Source organism: Lynx canadensis, chromosome A3 (assembly GCF_007474595.2).
Source record: "Lynx canadensis isolate LIC74 chromosome A3, mLynCan4.pri.v2, whole genome shotgun sequence".
NCBI lineage: Eukaryota > Metazoa > Chordata > Mammalia > Carnivora > Felidae > Lynx > Lynx canadensis.
Window position 1 is genome coordinate 5,269,323 of NC_044305.1, and position 21,212 is coordinate 5,290,534.

At 60.3% G+C, this 21,212-nt stretch overlaps 1 protein-coding gene and 1 long non-coding RNA gene across 2 annotated transcripts in view; one reads left to right on the top strand and one right to left on the bottom strand.

The window, feature by feature from the left end:
• Positions 1-13,994, top strand: part of PMEPA1 (prostate transmembrane protein, androgen induced 1) — a 52,712-nt gene extending 38,718 nt beyond the window's left edge. Inside the window, exons 2-4 of the mRNA XM_030309332.1 lie at positions 6,734-6,888; positions 12,303-12,356; positions 12,819-13,994. Of these exons, the coding sequence (XP_030165192.1) occupies positions 6,734-6,888; positions 12,303-12,356; positions 12,819-13,367 (758 nt within the window). The 3' untranslated portion in view covers positions 13,368-13,994. The remainder of the gene's footprint in view (positions 1-6,733; positions 6,889-12,302; positions 12,357-12,818) is intronic.
• Positions 13,995-15,171: 1,177 nt separating this feature from the next.
• LOC115509930 lies at positions 15,172-19,588 on the bottom strand. Its single transcript, XR_004343345.1, has 2 exons — positions 15,770-19,588; positions 15,172-15,441 (listed from the first exon to the last, which is right to left on the bottom strand). It is a non-coding gene; the product is annotated as an uncharacterized LOC115509930 (long non-coding RNA).
• Between the last annotated feature and the right edge of the window lie 1,624 nt (positions 19,589-21,212).

Here is a 21,212-nt window from a genome sequence, read left to right on the forward strand (position 1 = left end):
GTGTCCTTAACCTGTACCCTGGGATCTTACCGTGACCAGCGGTGCGGAGAGGCTCAGTCCCCGCCCCCTCGCCACCCAGCCTGTGGCTTCTTCCTTGAGGCTACCCAGACAACGCCAGACGGTATCTCAGGGCTACGTGTTCAGGTAACGGGTGCCAGTCGCCCAGCTGTGTGCTTGGCACTGAGTGAGCGCTTGGTAAGCGGTTCGGTCTGTTTTTAAAAATGAGAATACTGGCCTAGATTTGCTGCCCACCTCTCAAGCCTCAAAAGAAAGACAGATTCATTCCCCCTTCCCCCTATAAATGGTCTTGCCCTAAGAAATAAATGTGCCGTTGGGGGGTGTTTGAAATGGCACCAGGAGTGATCAGAAAGTTATTCCTTTGACGTCTGGTTCAATTCTATTTGACATTCTAGGTGGGGAGGGAGCCGGGTTCTTATTCAAATGCAGGGAGGGGGTGGGGGGGGGGGAGGGGGGGCAGTAATGAAGTGGCTGGAACCCCAGGCAGGCTGGGGCTCCGCTGAATGACAATGAAGCCCGCCCCAGTGGGTCTCATCCAGGCAGGTCTAACAAGATTAGATTTTCATAAATTTCAGACAGGGCCAATTCCTAATTCCTTGGTGTGCGGCCGGGAGGCCAGACAGGGCCGCCTGCACGGGCTGCTTGTTAACCAGGAAGCAAACCAGCTGCCCCCTCCGCTGGGAGCAGACACAAGAGGGGGGGGGGGTGGCCGTGGGGGGTCGTCTGGTCTGGAAACCTCCCGTGGGCTGGCGGGAGCCGGGTGGACTCCAGCCCAGGAAAGACAGAATGAGCTCCGGTACCCAACGGCCAACCCCGGTGATTAACCGAACGGGTGGTGACGGTCACCCTCGCTTACCTGCACCGGGGAGGTGCGTCGTCCTACTGAACACGTATATACCCGCGTATAGCCAATAGCGCGTATTAGCACAGTTCTGCACCGGCCCGCACCCCCATTGACAGCTGGGAACCGGCTGAACGGGGGTTGGAACCCGGGCTCCTGAGCTTGGTTCCGATCGAGGCTCCGTCCCCAAGAACAGGGGGCTCTGAGCTCGGATGCAGAAGAACTCGTTGCATCTTTACCTTCACCCACCCGATCAGGAACACGGGCTCCAAAGCACGGAGCCGTCAGCAGCACCTGCCGCGTGGTCACCAGTGGAAACCACGGATTTCGCATCACGTCGAAAACCTGCCAGGTCCTGTTTAATGCGATACTATCCCTGCGTCACAAAAATAATTCTGGGTGTTCTTTCCATATCACGCATCTGGTTGAGAGTTTGATAACTGCCTTAATATAGTTGGCTTCCTTTTTAAGCCACGGTTTTATTTAATTTTCATTTAAAAGCCGTATTCCGAGAGAGAGAGAGAGAGAGAGAGCGTCCTTCCTGGCTTCCCCGGGTTGCCAGGGCCCCACCGCAGGGAAGAGGGGAAGCGGGGTTGGCCTGGATTCAGGACTGCTCTCTGGGCCCATGCTGCACCCCCAGGGCTGTTGTGGGAATTCAGAGAGGGAGGTCCTGTCCTGGCTGGCCCTCCGTGCTCCACAGCAGAGGGACGGTCGCCGTTCGTATCTCTCCGCAGTGCCCTGAGAGGTGCCCAGAGCTCCCCCAGAGTGCCTGGGATGACCTTCCTGACCGTCCTGTGATTTCCCTCCACCGTGGGCGGGAGGCGGGTGCCACCCACCACGAATACCGGCTGCGTGGACCGCACAGCCGGGAGGAAGGAATGGCCCTGGGTCTGTGGGTGGTGTGGTCTTTGGCCAGCCATCCCCTCCATCAGCCCCCTCTTCCTCGTCCGTAGAGCAGGTGCAGGGGGCGGTGGGCATGTTCGTATCTGCTGCACAGAAGGACGGTGAGGATTCGGTAAGGCGATGCTTCTGAGCGTGTGGGCCGTGCCTGGCATTTTGGGGGGCCCTGGGCACACGCCACCTCTCTCTACTGTCGGGCCAGCTGGGAAAGGACCAGAGATGGGCGTGCACACATCTCAAAGTGACTGTGTCTGTCTCTGGAGGAGAAGACAAAAGGGAGGGTCAGGCCGCTCCGATGAGGCAGACGAGCCTGTTAATTTGAAATTATTCACCAGGAAAGAAGACGCTAAATTAAATTAGAGTGACCTTACTTTGCATGCCGAAGATGGGCTTGGCCACCCCCGAGAGCCTACGGCATCCATCACCCACCCCAAGGGGGAAATTAGGGAGAGAAATGGCACAGCCGCTCCCCCGCCCTCCCCACGGTGAGCGGACCTGACGCCCGGAACGAGATGAGGGATCCCTCCCGAAGGCTCCTGTTGGAGCTGTGCCCTCGGCGCAGAAGCGGGACGAGTGTCTGCCCGTCCCTCATGGCCTTGCATCCAGCTGCCAGCCGGGGTGAGCAATTCGGATCGACCTTGCTCCAAACCCCCAACCCTGGGGCACCCCCCAACCAGGCGCACCTCGGCGTTTCTAGGGCATCAGCCTGAATGAGGGTGTCAGGAATTGGGACGTGGGGACGGCGGAGTCCGCTGAGCTCTTACATTTCTTGCGTCATCTCCCCCATGCTGGGTCGTAACGGGGACTCCACAGAGGCCTGCGTGGCCGGGGTCCCACAGCGTGTAGCTGGCAGATATACAGGGAGGCAGGACCAGGTGCTCCGGACGTGGGGAGGGGAAACTAAGGAGTACTTCGGGAAAGCTGCAAGAACTTCTTAGAACAGGACTCTCAGGGAGGCTCTGGGTTGCAGACCCAGCCCTGCTCTTTCTCGGTGCACCTTCACCCTGGGCCTCAGCGTCCCCATCTGCGAAGTGCCGGTGGCGATGGCTCCCGCCTCACAGACCTAGGGGAGGTGGGCTCCTTGTGGATGTTGCGGCTGTTGGGGTCATGATAACGGCTGCAGTGACCTTGGTGACCCGGGGCTATCGACCCACCCGCCCACTCCTCCCGCTCCGGTCCGTCCGCCCTTGTCCGCGCGCAGCCTCTGGCTGTGGGTCCTGTGGTCACGGGAGCCTTGAAAGCCAGGGAAGGGGGTGGGCAGGGGTAGGACCTGCCCCTGCGTGCACCAAGCTGGGCACTTGGCCTGCGGCCCCGCTGAAGGGGAGGGCTGTCAGATTGAGGAAACGAGGCAGGATCGCTGTGGCCCTGTCCCCGACATCCACGGCAGGTCGGTGACTTGGGCTTCTCTCGGGGCCGGAAATCCCCAGCTTGCCCGCCCTGCAGGCTTCGGTCTGCCCAGTGCTTTCAAGCCTCTTGAATGTGCTGCCAGCCGAAGGCCGGGCAGCTTCACAGATGGTTTCTGGGTTCCGGGGAGAGCAGAGGTGTGACCACACTGGGCCGGCCTGCCCCGGGCGCCGGCCTCTGGGGCGGCTGGGGTTCCAAGGAGTAGTGCCCGACTAGGGGGAGCGGGCCCACGCTCCAGTCACCATGCCTGCCTGCGCGCGGAAGAGGGAAGTCGGGGTGCCGGAGCCCAGGCCACCCCACCCCCCCCGAGCCCCGGGGCCCGGCAGGTGATGTCACCCAGAGCGGTGCTTGGGGCCAAGCAGAGGGCGCAGCTGTTCCTTTGCCGGGAGGGGGGAGGGGGAGGCTGTTGATGCACGTGGTCTCCAGTTTGCCGCCTCTCCAGCAGGTGCTGTCCTGGTGCGTTTCCTGGAGAAGCGGGCTCTGTCCCCTGAAGGCGGTGCCTCCTGGAAGGAGGCCCCCGAGTGGAAGCGTGAGGACTGCCAAGGCCAGAGCTCTCGGCCGAGCGGTTGGTGCTCTGCCTTAGGGGTTGGTGCGGACCAGCTGCCGGCCGGGTCCTCTTCTGGACCCCCGAGTGCCCCCACCCGCTCGTGCCGCCGGGCCTGGGCCTGGCCTGGAATACCCAGCGCGGCCCTGCTTAACCCTCTCTTTGCCGGCTTGTGGGCATACCTTGTTTCGCTCTACCGAGGCGGTGGGGAGCCCCCCGTTAATCCTGAGGGAGCGGCTCCCCGAGTGCTGAGCACATTGTCCGTGCACAGTGCTGCCCCCAGGTGCCCTTAGCCTCCTTTTACGTCGGGGGGCTGGGATGGAATCCTAGGTGAGGTCCAGGGTCGCACTGGTGCCTAGGGACCCTGACGGACCTGTAACAGAGCTTAGGAACCCTTAGGAGTCTCTCTCCTCTTCTGAGCCTAGACCCAGGCCTTTGGCTTCCAGAATGTAATCGGTCACGGCTTCTCTTTTTTCTGAGAGTTTTTCCCTCTCCTCACCCGTGTGGATTTCCTGGGTCCCGGCCGTACTGGGGTCGCGGCCCAGGGAGACAGCAAAGGCCTAGGGTGCTCACGTGCTCATTTCTGGGGCTGATTGTCTCACTCTGGACCCCAGCCTCCAGAACTATGTTCTCCTGCCCTTTTGGCCCAGACTGGCGGGGTCAGGAGAGCTGTGGAGGGCTTGTTCACGCCCACAGGCCTGCCAGCTCTTCATGCACTGTCCCCTGGCCACCCTGCCTCAGAAGCTGTCTCACCTTAACGTTCTGGGGCCTGGAAAACGCCAGGAGGAGGGCCAGGGCCTGGGACGAAGGCAGACCGGAGGCACGCGTCCCTTCCTTCGGGCCAGCGTGGGCAGGGCCCCAGGAGACGGCAGGGGGAGGGGGCAGAGGGGAACCCACCGCTGTGGTCCCAGCGAGGGTGAAGAGTGCACCGGGCTGGGGGAGGGGAATTGTAGGCCCCTCTGAGGAAGGAGGGCGTGGGGGTTGCACAAAGCAAGCCTGTATGTTCCCTGAATGGGCGGCTTTATCCTGGGCCCTCACAGACAGGACCCTGCCCTTAGGGAGTCAGAACAGGCTGCCGAGGCCTGACCAGCCTGTCTGGGGAGGCAGGAGGTGTGGCCACGGTTGCTGGATCCCAGCAGGAAAGTGAGGGTGACCCTCCGCCGGTTCCAGGCTTGCCTAATCTGCCGGGCAGGGCCCCAGCCTTCTGGGCACTCAGGACAGTCTCCCTGAAGTCCCTGGCCAGCTCGTCCTCCCTCCTGGGCCCTCCAGGGCACGATGGGACGCAGCCCCGCCTGGGAACCAGAGCCACGGCCCAAGCGTGGACCCGTCCTTCCTTGTCGAGGGGCATCCCCATGCAATGTAGGGGGCCCCCACCCAATTGCGACAGCCACTGATGTGCCCAGAAATTGTCACATGTCCCCTGGTGGGCAGGCTCCCTCGACTTAGTAACGGCAGCAGGCATTGGAGGCGCAGCTGGGCACCCCTGTAAGGCAGCATGAGAAGGGGGGTGTCCTGGAGAGCCTGCGTGGGAGGAAGGGGGTGGCCAGGGCTTTGGAGAGGGTGTTGGGGGCTGGGGTTCTGTGTGGAGAAGCGCCCAGTGTTCTGCAAACGGTAACGTTCCCACCTAGGACGCATCGCTTTCCTGCTGGAAGCCGCAGGGAAACTGAGGCAGGAAGGAGTGGCCTCCGCAGGGCTGGAGTCAGGGTGGGCCCAGAGCCCTTGACCCGGCGCACCTCCTGCTGCCTGTTGCTTCCCGCTTCCCACCTGCCACCCGCTCCCACGCCTCCAGCGTCAGTTTGTCTCGGAGGTGGGAGAGCTGAGTCAGTGGCCCTGAGCTTGAACCTGTGCCCTGGGGAGCCCTCGGCGAATCGCTTGTTAGCGCCGGGCGTCGGGGTGCTCTGCCCCCCGGTGGGCGGCCGTGGGCTGGAGGAGGCCGGCCCAGCTGGGCCCCCGAGCTGTCCCTCGCCTGCCGTGTCACCACCCGGGTCCCCGGCTCGACCGGCGCTGGCGTCCCGCCCGTTGCCGGGGGCTCTGCTTGCACCCAGCACGGCCAGCTGCCGAGCCGCCTCGACTCGGACCCGCTTGAGTCAGCAGAAACCGCCCCGGCTCTGGCAGGATCAAAATAACCTCCTTCCTTTTCCAGTACTTGAGGGTTTTTCCGCCTTCGAGGGGAAAAACAAAACAACACCGAAAGAAAAGAGAGAGAGAGAGAAAAGGAACGAGAACTGCAGTGTCTGCAGCCACACTGAATGTGGTTTTTCTGAGGCCTCTTTCCCGAGAGCTGGGGGGGCCGGGGGGTCGGGTCTCCTCCCACATCCCTGTCCCGTCCAGGGTGGGGTGTGCTTGTGATAGACGTGCCTGTGTGTGTGCGCACGTGTGTATGTGTGCGCGTGAGTGTGCAGTGGGGAGGGTGTGTGTGTGAGTGTTGGGGTGTTGCAGGGAGGTGAGTGAATGCTCAGAAGGGCTGGGTCCCGAGCCCCAGGCTAGCATCGGGGTCCCCTCGGAAGGGTTGGGCCGGCATAGGGGTCCCCTCGGAAAGGCTGGACCCCCAGCGTCGGGGTCCCCTCAGAAGGGCTGGGCCGGCGTCGGGGTCCCCTCGGAAGGGCTGGATCCCCAGCCCCTGGCCTGCATCGGGGTCCCCTCTGAAGGGCTGGGCCTGCATCGGGGTCCCCTTGGAAGGGCTGGATCGGGGTCCCCTTGGAAGGGTTGGGCCCAGAGCCCCAGGCTGGCATGGGGGTCCCCTCGGAAGGGCGGGGCCGGCATAGGGGTCTCCTCAGAAGGGCTGGATCCCCAGCCCCGGGCCTGCATCAGAGTCCCCTCCGAAGGGTTGGGCCGGCATAAGGGTCCCCCCAGAAGGGGATCCAGCCCCGGGCTGGCGTCGGGGTCCCCTCAGCAGGGCTGGGCCGGCGTCGGGGTCCCCTCGGAAGAGCTGGGCCCCCAGCCCCGGGCCGGCGTCGGGTCCCCTCGGAAGGGCTGGTCCGGCGTCGGGGTCCCCGTGGGCTCACGTGTCTCCCTTGGTCCTGCAGCAGAACTGGAGTTCGTTGAGATCACCATCATCGTGGTGGTGGTGATGGTGATGGTGGTGGTGATCACGTGCCTGCTGAGCCACTACAAGCTGTCTGCGCGCTCCTTCATCGGCCGGCACGGCCAGGGCAGGAGGAGAGAAGACGCCCTCTCCTCGGTAAGTGTCTGGCGTCCCACCTCGCGGTGCGCTCACAGGAACGGGAGGGAGGCAGTCGGCGGCCACAGGGGACACTGCTGGGCAGGCGATGGAGGAGGGTGTTCGGGGTACAGGCCAAGGCCGGAAGGGACGGGCTGGTGGGGAAGGTGCCCGCGGTCCTGCCGCCTTAGCCCAGACAGAAGGGAGGCGGCCCTTCCCTCTCTTCTATACCCTGCAGGCGTCTGGGCAGGGGGCTCGGTGTCTTGGGGACAACAGGTCACCCTGGAAAGGGCCTTCCCAGCTCCACTGGTCCTGGCCGTGCGCCCTCGCACCAGTCCCGATTCCTGAAACGGGGCTGCCGTTTACCGTGAGCGGGGCTCACGCTGCTCCGCAGAGGAGTCGGGTTTCAGCGCCGAATCACGGCTGGGGCGCTGCTGGCCAGGACGGCCCAGACACTCCCGTCCACTCCATCACCCACCCACCCATTCATGCATTCACCGCACAGACGCCTACGGAGCAGAGGGCCTAGAACCTCCCAGACGCTGGCGGGGGCGGGGGGAGGGGCGGGGGAGGGAATGGCTGTGGACAAGCCCCCTGTGGTTGCTGCCTGGTGGCTGGATCCACACAGAGAGGGACACCTAAATCAGATGATACTGAGGGGCGCTCGGAAGGAAGCCAGAGTGACTGTCCCCGAGGATCCCAGCGTGGTGTGTTTGGCCAGGAGAGTCAGGACGAGCCTCTTAGGCCGAGCTCTGAAGGAGGAGAGTGACGATGGTCCCGGAAGGCGAGGACGAACGCTGCTCTGGAGGGGTCCCGGCCGTACACAGAATACGGCGTTTTGACGTGACGTTAGGATTACGAGCGTCACGGGGCATTCTGGAAGCCCCACCAGTATCCCTTCGACTCCACGACGTGGGGGGGGCCCGCGGGCCCGGAACTTGGCCCTTCTGCGGCTCTGAGCGTCCAGGGCGCCTGGCCCCCTGCACCTGCGGGGCTCAACTGTGCCCTGCCCGCTGGCCACTCTTCAGCAGGCGGGCCGCAGGGGCTGCCGGGTTCATCCCCAAGTATGTCTGTCCCCGTGCGTGCGATGTGTGATTTCACAACCTGGGCAGGAGCGGGCGGCCAGGCCTGATGGACAGGCTGGGATTTGCAGGGAGAAGGTGGCACGTGGGTGGCCCGGGGCTATGCGCCCGAGCACGTCTCTGAGCCCGTGAGGACAGCCATGGAACAACCCGGCCTCCCGGTTCTGGGGGGCGCCTGCGGTTGGCGGTGGGGCTGAGCCAGGGGCGGCTGGCAGGCCTGTCCCCGGCAGGGTCAGGCATCTCCTGCATCCGGCTGCCGCCGCAGCACGTCCACAGGTAGCCGGGGCAAGGAGATCCACCCCCTTGGTCCCTCTGACGGGAACACAGCCTGCCCCAGACGTGAGGCTCGGCGTGTCTGGGGCGGGGGGGGGGGGCACCCGGGCTGCTGCTCTGAAGGAATCCTCTGCGGCTAAGGCCCGGGCTCACCTGTGTCTGTTTGCTGTGACTGTTGCCCGAGTGACGGCGTTGCCAGCTGCACTGTGGCGAGCACGCACCTGCCTCCCCTGTGCCCGGTGCTTTCCCGCCCGCCGCAGCCTGGAAACCCCACTCCGTTGGGGGGGAACCTGGGGCCCGCAGAGGTGGGAGCATTTGCCTGAAGCCTCTCAGCCTGTAAGTGGCAGTTTGAAGAGCCCAGGCCCGTTTGTCCTCCCTCGGATGCTGGGGCAAGGGAGGGCACTTGGAACAAACGAGAAGGCACTAGCTGGGGGGGGGGGGGTGCCTAGGGTGGGCCACCTGGGCCCCTCTGAGCCTCAGTCTCCCTCAGACGGGTGGAGCTAGCCTTTCTGCTGCCTGCCCCATAGGTACAGTCACGGGGAGGATGACGTTTGCCCAGAGAGCTGGGGAAATGACACAGGTTCCGGTGGGAGGGATCCCTGCTGCCACCGGGGGCGGGGAGACCGCCCTGTGGGTAGCACCTGGGACTTTGTGCCCAGACAGAGGTGAAGATTCGGGCCCCGGTTCCTGGACACCCGAAGCCAAAGGAGAGTCGCCACCGCCATCTACCCAGCCACCTGCATGGACCCCTGGGGCTGCCTGGCGGGGTAAACACAGAGCTTCATTAGGCCTGAACTGAGTGTGGCAGCTCCCTTGGGGACCCCCCGCCAGACAGGGCGAGTCAGAGGAGTCTCAGGGCCCCGTGACCTCCCACAGGGGCCCAAACCTGGCCACTGTCAGCCTGGGGCTGGCCCTGCCCCTGGCATGGCTGTCCTGCCTCGGGTCCTTTTCAGGGTGAGCCCGTTTCATTCGCTTGAATGAGGCCCACATTTAGGTAAGCCTGTGGCCCCAGAATGTCACTTCCTTGTCTGGTGCTGCTCCCAGGCAAGCCAGGGTCTAGCGCATAATGGTAACAGTGATGATCCAGCCACCACGGTGGCACCGACTGTGGGTCTGAAGGGTCTTGCGCTGGGGTTGGCAGGTGAGGGGAATGTTACCTGTGAAGGCAGGTACCGTCCCACCCGGGCGCATTTGAGCAGGTGGACAGGTGCAGCCAGGCCCCACCCAGGAAGCGTCCTGTTTTCATTTCTGAGCTGCTCCCAGGTCTCTGAACTTTGCTTTCAGACACCACTTTGGACAAACATTCCCCGCTTTGAATTCCTCTCCTTAGCGGCCTTCATTGTTCCCACAAAGTTTATGTAACTTGAGCAGCGATGGTCACTTCACCCGTAGCCCCCACCCCCGGAAGACGGTTTGTGCACGGGGCCCGCTCAGCGTGGGGCAGGGATGCATTCAGACTAGGGCTCAGCCAGGGCTTTGGATGGGGCAACCCTTTGTTCTCTTTGTCCCCAGATCAGCCCTGGCGTGGGTCTCCTGCCTCCCACATGGCTTCTGTGGGCACAAGGCTTCTGATCGGGGCCAGTGCAGCCAGCTGGACATTCGATCGCTATACAAATGGGCCAGGCTGCTAGAGGGGCTGAGTTGCTATGGGAGCCAGGGAGGCAGTGGAGCGGGGGGAGGGGGGTGGTGGGTGGTTCCTGGGAGGCTCCCTGGAGGAGGAAATGACTCCGAGGTGCACAAGCTGGAGGCAGTCAGGTGATGAGGCTGGTGGGTGATTTGGGAGCCTGTGGTGGGGCTCCTGGGGCAGCGACAGGTGTTGTCTTAAGCTTCCTGGGTGGTGCCACCGTGCAGCCGGGTAGATACTCCCTGTGCTAGGGCTGGGAGTCGGGGGAGCGGTGGGCAGAGGTCCTGGGCGGCCACGTCACGCAGAGCCTGGGACAGAGGGACTCGTAGGAGGGTTTTAGGCAGGAGTTTATCTGGGTCACATTTCATCCTTGGCTGCGTGCATCACGCCCCGGGACTCCTGACCCTACTGAGGAGCAGGTAGATGTCCCCATCTGCTTCCTGGCACGTATGGACTGTGCCAGTGGCCCGACGGGGGGCTGCGGAGCCCGCCAGGACCAGCCTGGGCCCGGGTGGCTCTGGAGGCAGGCAGGTCAGGGTTTGGATCCTAGCACTGCCTTTCACCAGCTAGGCCTACTCAGCTCGGCTAGCCAACCTCAGCCTGCCTTGTAGGTTTGTCGGGAGAAATGAGATAGTGCTTTATTTATTTACTTTTGAGAGACCGCGGGGAGGGCGGGGGTTGCGGGCAGAGAGATAGGGAGACAGAATCCCAAGCAGGCTCCGCACTGACAGTTTGATGCGGGGCTCGAACTCACGAACTGTGAGGTCAGGACCGGAGCCAAAATTGAGTCGGATGCTTAACTGACCGAGCCGCCCAGGTGCCCAGGAGAGTGCTTAGTGCAGTTTCTGCCACCAAGGCAGAGACTGATACGTTACTGATATCAGTAACAAAACGGCCTTCGGTGACCACATGAAGGGGCAAGGTCGTATGTCTGCTTGCATCCTAACACCTGGAACATGCTAGAGAGAGACTCCAATGAGTCTGTGTGCGGGCTGAGTGCTTTCCTGGTGGGACGGTTTTGAGAGCCATAGAGCCCCCTAGTGGCCTTGTCGGTAACTGCAAGCCTCGGCCTACCCGCCCCCTCCAATTCCTGCTCCAGCCCTAGCCGGTGGGTGAGAATGTCTTAGGTGGGACCCCTCGGGAAAACGTGCCCCCAAGGAAACTTTTGGGGTGATAATGTTATTTCGATGGTAGTGATGGGTCTCTGGTATATACACATGCCAAAACTTAACCAAATTGTATACCTTGGATATGCGCAGTTAATATCATCTATCAGTTACGCCTACAGAAAGCTGTAAAATTCTAACAAGACATCCCTCCCCCTGCCCCCAGGCTCAGGGCTGTCTAGCATCATGTGACCAGCATTGGCTGGGTTTGCCTCCTGGTACGGGGTCCCCCTTCCCTGACCCTTGGGTCTCTTCCCCCAGACCTGAAACTGCACGTGGCCAGCTGTCCCCCATTCCCATGCAGCCTGTCCACGGGTCGGGGGGAGGGGGGGCGGCCACGGGCCCGTGTGCAGAGGCTGCGGGCTTCGTGAGGTGGCACTTACCCCTTTGGCAAGAGGCGGTGCCTCGTTCCACCGTTGCTGACCGACCGGATCACGATTTGGTGACAGAGCAGCTCCGTGAGTACCAGCTAGGGAGGGGCAGAGAGAGAGGGAGACACGGAATCGGAAGCAGGCCCCGGGCTCTGAGCTCTTGAGACAGGGGTGTTCGAGAAAGTACGCAGACCTGACCACGCAGTGGGGCGGCCAGTGCCAAGGCCCGTGGGTGCATGCGCTTTGCGCTAGATGGTGGGTGGGCGTGGCCCCCAGCACTTCCATATACTCACTCAGGGCCACAGGCACTCCAAGCATATTCCACCCGTGGAAAGTTCCAGAAGTTAAGTAACTCGCCGAGGTCACCCTGCAAGCAAGTGGTGGTCGAGGCCAGGAGGGCTGGATGAGGCCCGCTTCCTTAACCAGCCATTTCACAAGAGAACTTGGGTTCGTGCTGAGGTGCCTGGGAAAAGCTGCTGGAGAGTTCTGAGAAGGAGGGGCCCGCCAATTAGATGTAGGTTTTGGAAAGCGTGAGCGTGGAGGGTGAATTTTCGGGGGACAGCCGGGAGAAGGCGGGTGGCCACGAGGCTTGCAGTTACCCACGTGGCCACGAGGGGGCTCTACGGCTCTCAAAACTGTCCCACCCGGAAAGCCCTCAGCCCGCGCAGACTCATTGGAGTCTCTAGTATGTTCCAGGTGTTAGGGTGCAAGCGGACATGCGACCTCGCCGCTTCACGTGGTCACCGAGGGCCGTTTGGTTACTGCCAGAACCGCCCAGGGCCCAGGGTGCGGATGGGGAGCCGTGGCCGGGTGCTGCATCTGATGGCACGTGCAAGATCGCAGGGTCAAAGCCAGTCGGCCCCTTTGCTCTCTCCCCTCTGTTCATCCTGCTGACCCCGCCCCTCTCCTCCCCGCACAGGAAGGATGCCTCTGGCCCTCGGAGAGCACCGTGTCGGGCAACGGAATCCCAGAGGTGAGACCCTGTGCTGCCGCCCGCCCCCTCCCTGCCTGTCCCCCAAGGCTGCTGTTGTGGACGCCTGAAGGCCATCCTCCCAGCAGGTCCCCCTTTCCAAGCCAGGGGCGCCTCCCTTGGCCCGAACCGCGTGGCCGCTGGCCCACACCTCTGCCCTTTTCCAAAGAGTCGTCGTCCGCGGCTGCTGGGATCACCCAAGCCGGGACGTAACGCTCTACCCGCAGGGAGTGGCGCACAGCATCTGCAACACGCGCGGACAAAAGTTGCCCCGATTTCAGCCCTGGAATGATGCTCCCAGCCCCGGGGGGCCCCCCCGGCGTCAGCGCGCGACCGGACTCCGCGCGCTGGGCGCCGCCACCTGCCGTCCCGTCCCCCGGAGAGCAGGGCCCCGCGCCTCGGGTCCTGCTTCGGGGGCGCGGAGGGACCCTCACTCCGCTCCGCCCCCCCCCCTCCTCCCTCCAGCCGCAGGTCTATGCTCCTCCGAGGCCCACCGACCGCCTGGCCGTGCCCCCCTTCACCCAGCGGGACCGCTGCCTCCGCTTCCAGCCCACCTACCCGTACCTGCAGCACGAGATCGACCTGCCGCCCACCATCTCGCTGTCGGACGGGGAGGAGCCCCCGCCCTACCAGGGCCCCTGCACCCTCCAGCTGCGAGACCCCGAGCAGCAGCTGGAGCTGAACCGGGAGTCCGTGCGCGCGCCCCCGAACAGAACCATCTTCGACAGCGACCTGATGGACAGTGCCATGTTGGGCGGCCCCTGCCCCCCCAGCAGTAACTCGGGCATCAGCGCCACGTGCTACGGGGGCGGCGGGCGCATGGAGGGGCCGCCCCCCACCTACAGCGAGGTCATCGGGCACTACCCCGGGTCCCCCTCGTTCCAGCACCAGCAGAGCAGCGGGCCGCCCTCCTTGCTGGAGGGGACCCGGCTCCCCCACGCACACCTCGCCCCCCTGGAGAGCTCACCCGCCTGGAGCAAAGAGAAAGATAAACAGAAAGGACACCCTCTCTAGGAATCCCGGGGCCGGGGCCGGGCAGCAGTGAGTATAGGAAAAAAAGAAAAAAACAGAAAGGCAAAACACTCCGCACTTCCGAAACCAGAAGACAGAGGAGGACCGGGCGGCACCCAGAAAATGTGGCGCGTATCCATCCTTTCCCCCTCTCTCTGTGTATAAATATTTACATGTTCTGTCTGGTCTGAATGCACAAGCTAAGAAAGCTTGCAAAAACAAAACAAAACAAACAAAAAAAAAAAACAACCACGTTTCTTTGTCGAGCTGTGTCTTGAAGGCAAAAGAGAAAAAAGAAAAAAAAAAAAACCTACCCTAGTCTTTTCTGTTCCTAGTTGAGCTGCGTGCGTGAATGCTTATTTCCTTTCGTTTGTTTATGATGATTTCACTTAACTTTAAAGACCTATTTGCACAAAACCTTTGTTTAAAGATCTGCAATATTATATATATAAATATATATAAAATAAGAGAAGTATTGTGAGGGCAGGAGTATTTTTGTATTAGAAGAGGCCTATTAAAAAAAAAAAAAAGTTGTTTTCTGAACTAGAAGAGAAAAAAAAGGCAATTTTTGAGTGCCAGGTCAGAAAGCGTGTATTACCTTGTAAAGAAGAAGAAGAAGAAGAAAAAAAACTACAAAGCAGGGGTTTAGAGTTATTTATATAAATGTTGAGCTTTTGCACTATTTTTTAATATAACTATGTCAGTGCTTGTTTGATGGAAACTTCTATCGTGTCTGTCGAGACTTTTAAGGGAGAAGCGGCGGAATTTGGCAGCGGCCCGTCTGGCAGAGGGCGGGCTCTGCACGGAGTTGGGGGAGGCTTCCGGAGGGGGCGCTCTTCCTGCGTAAGTGGAAGCTTCTGTCTAGCCTCATACATTCCCCACCGGAGGAGACGCATTTCCCCCTCTGGGCCGGCACAGCCTTTGGATGGCAGACGAGATGGGGAAATCGGTCACCCAGTGCCAGGGTGGTGGCTTTGCCTTGCCCCAGATGAAAATAAACTGTTCCTGAAGGATCTTAGTTTTTCCTCCTGTTTTTTAAGCATGAGCCCCCTCCCCCTCCCCCCAGGAAGGGGCTGAGGCGCCCCCTTTGCCGCCGCTGCCGCTGCCGCTCCCGGAGCACGTTGCCGGGACCCGCCGGAGAGGTTGGGGTGGCTGCTTTCCGTGCGGACGATCCGGCGGGTCCAGGACTTCTCAGCTGAGGTCGGTGGAGGCCACCGGCAGATTGGAAAGGCCCCCGAGGAGTTCGACCTCATCCCTGGCTTTCTCTTTACGTAGCAGTTCTCACCGAACAGGCCAACAAACGGGACACCAGAGAGAAAAAGTGACACGCGCAGGTGTCTCCCAGGACACGACAGAGGGTTAACGCGAAGAGAAACAGCACCGACAACGGGGAAACCGGCGTAAACCTGTGCTTTATGTTTTCAAATCAGAATTGAATTCTTTACCTCCTCTCCCACACGTCCATTCCTCTCCCCGTGGAAACAGTCGTGTTTGGCGTGTTCGTGTGTCTGTGTTTTCCCAGCATATACGAGTCTCGTTTGCCAGGATTTTGCCGAGTGGATTTCGGGTTGGCAGGATCCCTTGGTGGCCTGTGCAGGCGAGGGCGCGTGAGTGGGCACACGTGTGTGACAGTGGCAGGCCGGCCAGCGGTGGGGGGGGGGGGGCTCCTTGGGATCTACTGGTTCACATTCCAGGGGGTGACCCCCCCCCCCCCGCGTCCCCCGGTCCCTTCCTCCCCGAGCTGTCTTTTCCTTCTGGAAGAATGCTAACTGTCAGACTAACGCGAGAGAAGGCATATGGGCAATAACTTGTTTCTAAGCAACTTTTTTATTACTTAAACACCTGAGAACAGTTTTGAAGTTCTGACCATTTGAACTCTATTTATATACACATTTTAAGAGCGTGGTGACCAACAGATAAACGCGGACTCTGGGCGTTCGCTGCTGACCAGCCTGGCAGAAGGTTCTTGTACTTTGATAAAAAGCTGCCTCTCCGTGGGGTCCTCGGCCTAAACTTCGCTCCTCTCTCAGAGAGGATGCTTTTCGCAAGTCGTGCTGAGAACTCGGTGTAATTTGTCCTAAAAGGTACAGGGACACGTTTATAGATTTAAAAAAAAAACAACAAAACAGAACAAAAATTTTTTAAGCTGTATCTTTCCTTTCCGTGAAGAGTCAGTCTCCCTAGTGCCTTACTGAGGAAGCAGTGTCCTCTCGTCACCGGTTGGGGGGCATCCCTGGGCAGTGTCTCCGTCACCCCCCCGGCGACTGGCCTTTCCACTCGAGGGCTGCGGCTGCTTCTCGAACACCCCCATAGCCCTCTCGGTGCCCGGTCCCGCCCGCCCTCCACCGTGGAGGCGCCTGGCCCAGCCAGGCGACCCCCTCCTGCCCCTCCTTCTTGTCACCTACTGGGTCCAGTCCTGTGCCAACTCCCGGGCGGGTTGTGAGCCCGGACGCCGACCTCGTCTGCCTGGGCAATGTCGGGCCCAGGCGTGGCCCCGGTCTCGGCGTGGATCCTGGCGGTGTGGCCTGTGTGGGAGGAAGCAGGAGGGTGGGCTCCTGACCTCAGCGGGCTTGAGGGCAGAGCGCGTCTCCGCAATCACATCCCGGGACTGCTGGGCCGCAGGGCCCCGGGGTTTCGTGCCCAGCACAGGCCCCTTGCAGAGGCTCCCGGCAGAGAGGCCGGGCGAAGTCGGGGCGCATCCCGAGAAAACCGGGGGGGGGGTGTTTCTGGAAACTGCTAGCACTAAGCTCTTGGTCTCTGGGGGTGCACTCGTTCCCTCCAGATGCTGGCCGCCATGCCCTTGTCGCTGAAAAGGCTCTGAGCACCCCTCGGGAGGCCCCCTTTTGCCAGTAAAAAGTTTGGGGTCCTCCGCAGTGGCTGGTTGGAGGGAGACCGGGTGGGGCTTTCTCTTGTCCTCGTTTCCCTGCTTCTCAACCGCATTTCCTCCCGAGGAAGATCATTCCCCCTCCCCCCCCAAAGCCCGGGTCTCCGCAGGCCGACTTAGCAGGGGCCCTTAGAGCCCCCCGTGTCCCCCACAAAGTGTTCTTTGCAAGGAGCTGAGACTCCCCTCGCCCCCCCACGTCTAGTGAACACCAGGCCAGTGCCAGAACCGAGTCTGTCCCCTGTCCTCGTCTCCGCTGTGAATGGTATGTTTCCGAACTTGTTTCCTACATGCCCACAAACATCCCAGCGATCAGGAAAACTACAAGTGTCGTTTTGTTTTGTTTTGTTTGTCCTGGAAGCCGCGCTTCGAATTTTGCTGTACTATAGAGCCCAGGAGGACACGCCTTCTCGTTTGCCTGCCCGATTCCACGGCGGTGTGCTCATGGCACGCTTTTACCTTGCGTTCTTGGCGTTGAGGCCGCTCTCCTTTGCAGCCCTGTTTCCCGAGGTCTGTTCAAGTTAAACTCATGTAAATTCCCTGTGGCACGCTGGGTGCGGCGCCCACGTTGCTGCCACGTGAGACTCTGTATTTGGATGCCAATTCACAGGCCTGATGAAATCGCTTCTTGTGTATCAATAATCATTAGTGGCAATGATGACTTTCTGAAAAGCTGCAATACTTATACAATAAATTTTACAATTCTTTGGAATGACGCTTTCTGACTTCTTTGGTCACATTACCTCCCATCCCCCCCCCCCCCCCCCCCGCCCTTCACCGCCCTCGGCAACAGTCCCAGGGCCCATTTACTGGGGTGCCGGAGAGCCTGCTGAACTTCTGTGGGCCCTTGAGCCATCTCTTGGACCTCTGTTCCAGTTCAGGCAGCCTCCGGGGAGCCCAGTGAAGACACCAGCTCAGGCAGGGGGTTGTAATAAAAGGGGTTAAAATTAGCCCACCGCTTTTGTTAATTGGGGTGGAAAGAGTTGGCAAGACACTGGCTACTTTTCCTCCCTCTTAGAAAATCATCCTTCTCTGTAGCGTGTCAAAAGCTCTGATGAGGTCTGCAAGAAAGAAACTCCCTGAGGTGGGTCCCTTCCAGAAGTAAACCCTGAGGCATGGGTTTGTGCTAGGGGATGGGTCAGGGGCGCTCCTAGGGGAGACGGTTAAGGGGATTGGGAAGAAGACCGAGAAGGAGGAGAAACAAAGCAAGGTAGGGACGGTTTTGGACAAAGTCCGTCTCAGCCTTATCCCAAAGCTCCCAAAGGGACCTGTGGGCACCTCTAGGGGGTAAGTTGCTTCCGGATGAGAGGTAGACTCTCAGATGCTCCTGGCTCTTTGGTGAGGCGTTTCACAAGCCCCGGGGCGGCCCTCAGGGGATGTTCCCAGGTACCCACACGTGGAAGCCGGGGAAGGGGAGACAGGACCTTAAAAGGGATCGCAGGGAGTCCGAGTGAGCTACCCACAGGGCCCATCACAGAAACTCGTGTTTCTTTCTCTAAATAGAGCCATCTTTAACCTTCACCAGAGGGTCAAGGTTTTTTAAAAATCAGCCCAACCTGTTGACTCCCCAGGGATGACTGTTGTTTGGGCCTCAACCCCAGGGTTCCGTAAGCTTCTGGAGCACAGAGCCCTACAGTCAGGGCAGAGCTTGGGGCATACATCTATCTTACAAAAAAAAAAAAAAAATTTTTTTTTTGAGGAAAAAAAACCCAAAAAGCTCTCTACTCTTCGGTATTGGTATGATAGAGGGACACCACGGTGTTGTGTGTGCCCCAGCCTGGCTCCGGGGCCTGAGTCCTCTCATTAGCGGTCACTCTCCTTGCCGGCCCTCAGTCACCTCGTCTGCAGAAGGGGTTGAGGGCAGAGCCTGTGAGCTGGTTGAGAAGGGCGTCTCGGGTTCTAAACGAAAAGGAGACCCTCCCCACACCTTGCCTTCAGCTCAAGCAGATAGAGCTGAATCGGTCCAGAATAAAGGTAGAAATCAGAATGCCTATTACCTACTAGTACTAGGTGAAAGCCCTGTGCCAAGTTCTTGACTGAAATTGGCTGCTTGTTTGGGGAGGTCTCATCTCTCAATCATCTGACTTTTTTTTTTTTTTTTTTTTTTTTTAGCACAGCCGCATGCTCGGGGGTGCCAGCACACAAGGCCCAACCTCTGACCTCAAGGATCCCACCTTCTGGTTCTAGAGACAGACTGGCACCACAGCACCATGTCCAGTGAGGGCAGGAGAGTGTGCTGTCAGGGTGAGGGGAGGCTGGATTTCAAGCCCGGAGATGTTAGGGGGGGAAGGAGGCGAGAGAGCGAACCAGGTGCCTGCGTGGGCAAAGTCCAGGAGGAGACTTAGCAGGGCCCCCGTACAGCCCGGCAGAGCGCTGCCTTGGAATCTGTTAATTCTTCCTCTAATAAGAGAGCCAAACCCGACTCAGGCTGGTTTTAGCAGAAGAGGGAATCGTTGACTCTTGTAACTCAAAAGCACCAGGGAGAGCGGGGCGAGATTATTTGCCGCCAGATCCAGACGGGCACGCTGTGACGTTAGGAAGATGTCTGTCTCCACCATCAAAGGACGCTCCCCCTTACTGATGTCCCTTTCAAGTAGATTCTCCCCTCCCGGTACCCAGCTTCTCCCCAGGCTCCTTTTCTCACTGCTCTGAATCAAGTGGGAAGAAATTCCTTTCTAATTCTGCCAGCCAAAGTCCCAGAACTGGATCCCATTGGCCTGGCGGCGATCATGTGCCCCAAGCCGAGCCAATCAGTGCAGCCCCTCTGCCCTGCTCTGATTGGCCAGGGAAAGCATGCTCTGATTGGCCAGGTTTCAGTCACACGCCCTGGAGGCGGGGCCGGCTCTCTGCACTCCACCTGCGCGGAGGAGGGAGAGCGAGCGTTGTCCGGAGGAAAACTGGGGTGATTTCGCCCAAGAGGGGGGTTTGGGTGCCAGGCGGCCGAAACCGGCACCTGCCGGGTCGCCGGACAGGCGAATGCACGGACCCTCAAGGAAGAAGGCTTTGGATGAACGTCGCGCAGCCGGTGCGGTCAGCTCGGCACCAGGCTGGGGGGGGGGGGGGGGGGACGCAGCCCCAACCAGCCCTGCCTTTTTCGGCTGCTTCAAGTTGGTTTTGAGTTGATATTTGTTGAAATTATTTCAGCATGTGTGTCTGGCTTCCTGTCTCAGTCGCAGGCATAGACGGAACGTTCGCAGCGAGGAAGGCTGGGCGCGCCAACAGGGGAGACAGAACACACAGGAAGCCCGTGCCAAAGCGGCATCGCGTTTTCTTTAACACTTTGTACAGTTGTACCGAAGGAAAAGAACTGCGGCTAAAAATAAAACAAAACATTATAAGCTTCACAAATAATTTGGAACAAGTGATGGATTTAAATGTGCGAATACATTTTTAAAATAAATATCCGCCCCCTCTCCCCCACCCACCCCCCCCCGACCCGTCCCGCCCCCCTTCCCAGGGTGCGTGTGCCCCTCTCCCTGTGCCCCTGCCCCCTCTTCCCTCCCTCCCTTTCTGTCCCCACCTTGCATGACTGATAGCCCTGAAAGGGGAGGCCTGAAATCATGATGTTCATCTTATTAAAAGGCTTTTATTGAACTCAAAATAATTAAATTTGTCTTTAAAAGCATCCAACTCAATTGAGTGAACAAGTTTAAAGATGAATTTTTAAAATGCATGGACTTCGTTAGACTCCTGCCTGCTGTTTGCAGCCATGGGCAGACGCAGAGGAGGGGAGCGAAGCGTAGGGAACCTGTGGCCATTTGATCTGGATTCAAATCCCACCCCCCTCCGACCCCCCCCCCCCCCCCGTCCCTTTCCAGCTAGTTAACCCTTCGGGCTTCTGTTTCCAAGAGGAGTAACTTCTGCAGAGAACCGTGGTCCGTGTCATCGATGCCTCCCCCGTGTCCCCCTGGCCCTTTCCCTTTCTGTCCACACGGGCCCACCCTCCAGCCGGTTCACTGGAGTTCTGCCGTCTGAGGCTTTCTCCGGCTTCTGAAAGCTTCTCGGCCCGTCACGCCGAGGACCAGAGGTGCCGGGGAATTGATGCTATGGGAGCGGCCTCTCCCGGGGATGGGACTAGGGGATAAACACCCCAGCTCCTTGACCCTCAGGCGGGGGGGTGGGGGGGGGACCACCACGGACGATACTCCGCATGCTCCCAGTGTTTCCAGTGAGCTTGAGGCACTGGGCGCCAGGAGCGCACTGACGTCACCTGCCCGGTGGCACACCCCTGATCGGGCGCCGTCCTTCCCCTGGCCCCCCTCCCCACCGCCTCCCAGTATTTGCTGGTATCTCCGGGTATCTCCTTCCACCGGAAAGTGGAAGTCGGCAAAGGAGGGAAAAGGGTTCGCTGAGCAGAAGGCCCAGAGGGGCTCGCGCGCCCGCGCACGTGTGTGCAGGGCCGTGGGCGCCTGTTCAGTTGTGGACACGCAGACACCAAGTCTTTTTTTTAAGCCCATGTATCCAAAATAGCATTTCGACGTGGAATCGGCATAAAAACTGTTCATGCAAAAAAAAAAAAAAAAACTTAAGTGTTAGACTTTCTTCGAACTTGGCGGGTTTCCGTGCCTCGGGGCGCTTGGCCCAGTGCTCTGCTCGCATGGGCCCCGGTATGGCCCGGATGTTTGTGCCCCCTAAATCCATGCCCTGACACCCTATGCACCCAACAGGACGGTGTTAGGAGGCGGGGCCTTTGGGAGGTGACTAGGGTCTACGGGAGTCATGAGGGTGGATTAGCGCCCTCAGTCGAGTCACGGAGTTTCCTGGGCCCCCTCCCTCGCCACGTGAGGGCGCAGCCTCTGGGAGCTAGGAAGCGGGTCTCACCGGATGTCGAGTCCCCGGGCGCCTCGACCTTGGACTTCCCAGCCTCCAGAACAGTGTTGTTGAAGCCCTCCGGTCTGTGCTGTTTTGTTATAGCCGCTGAACTGGTTATAGGCAACTGATCGAGGCACCCCCGGTTAAAGCAAGCT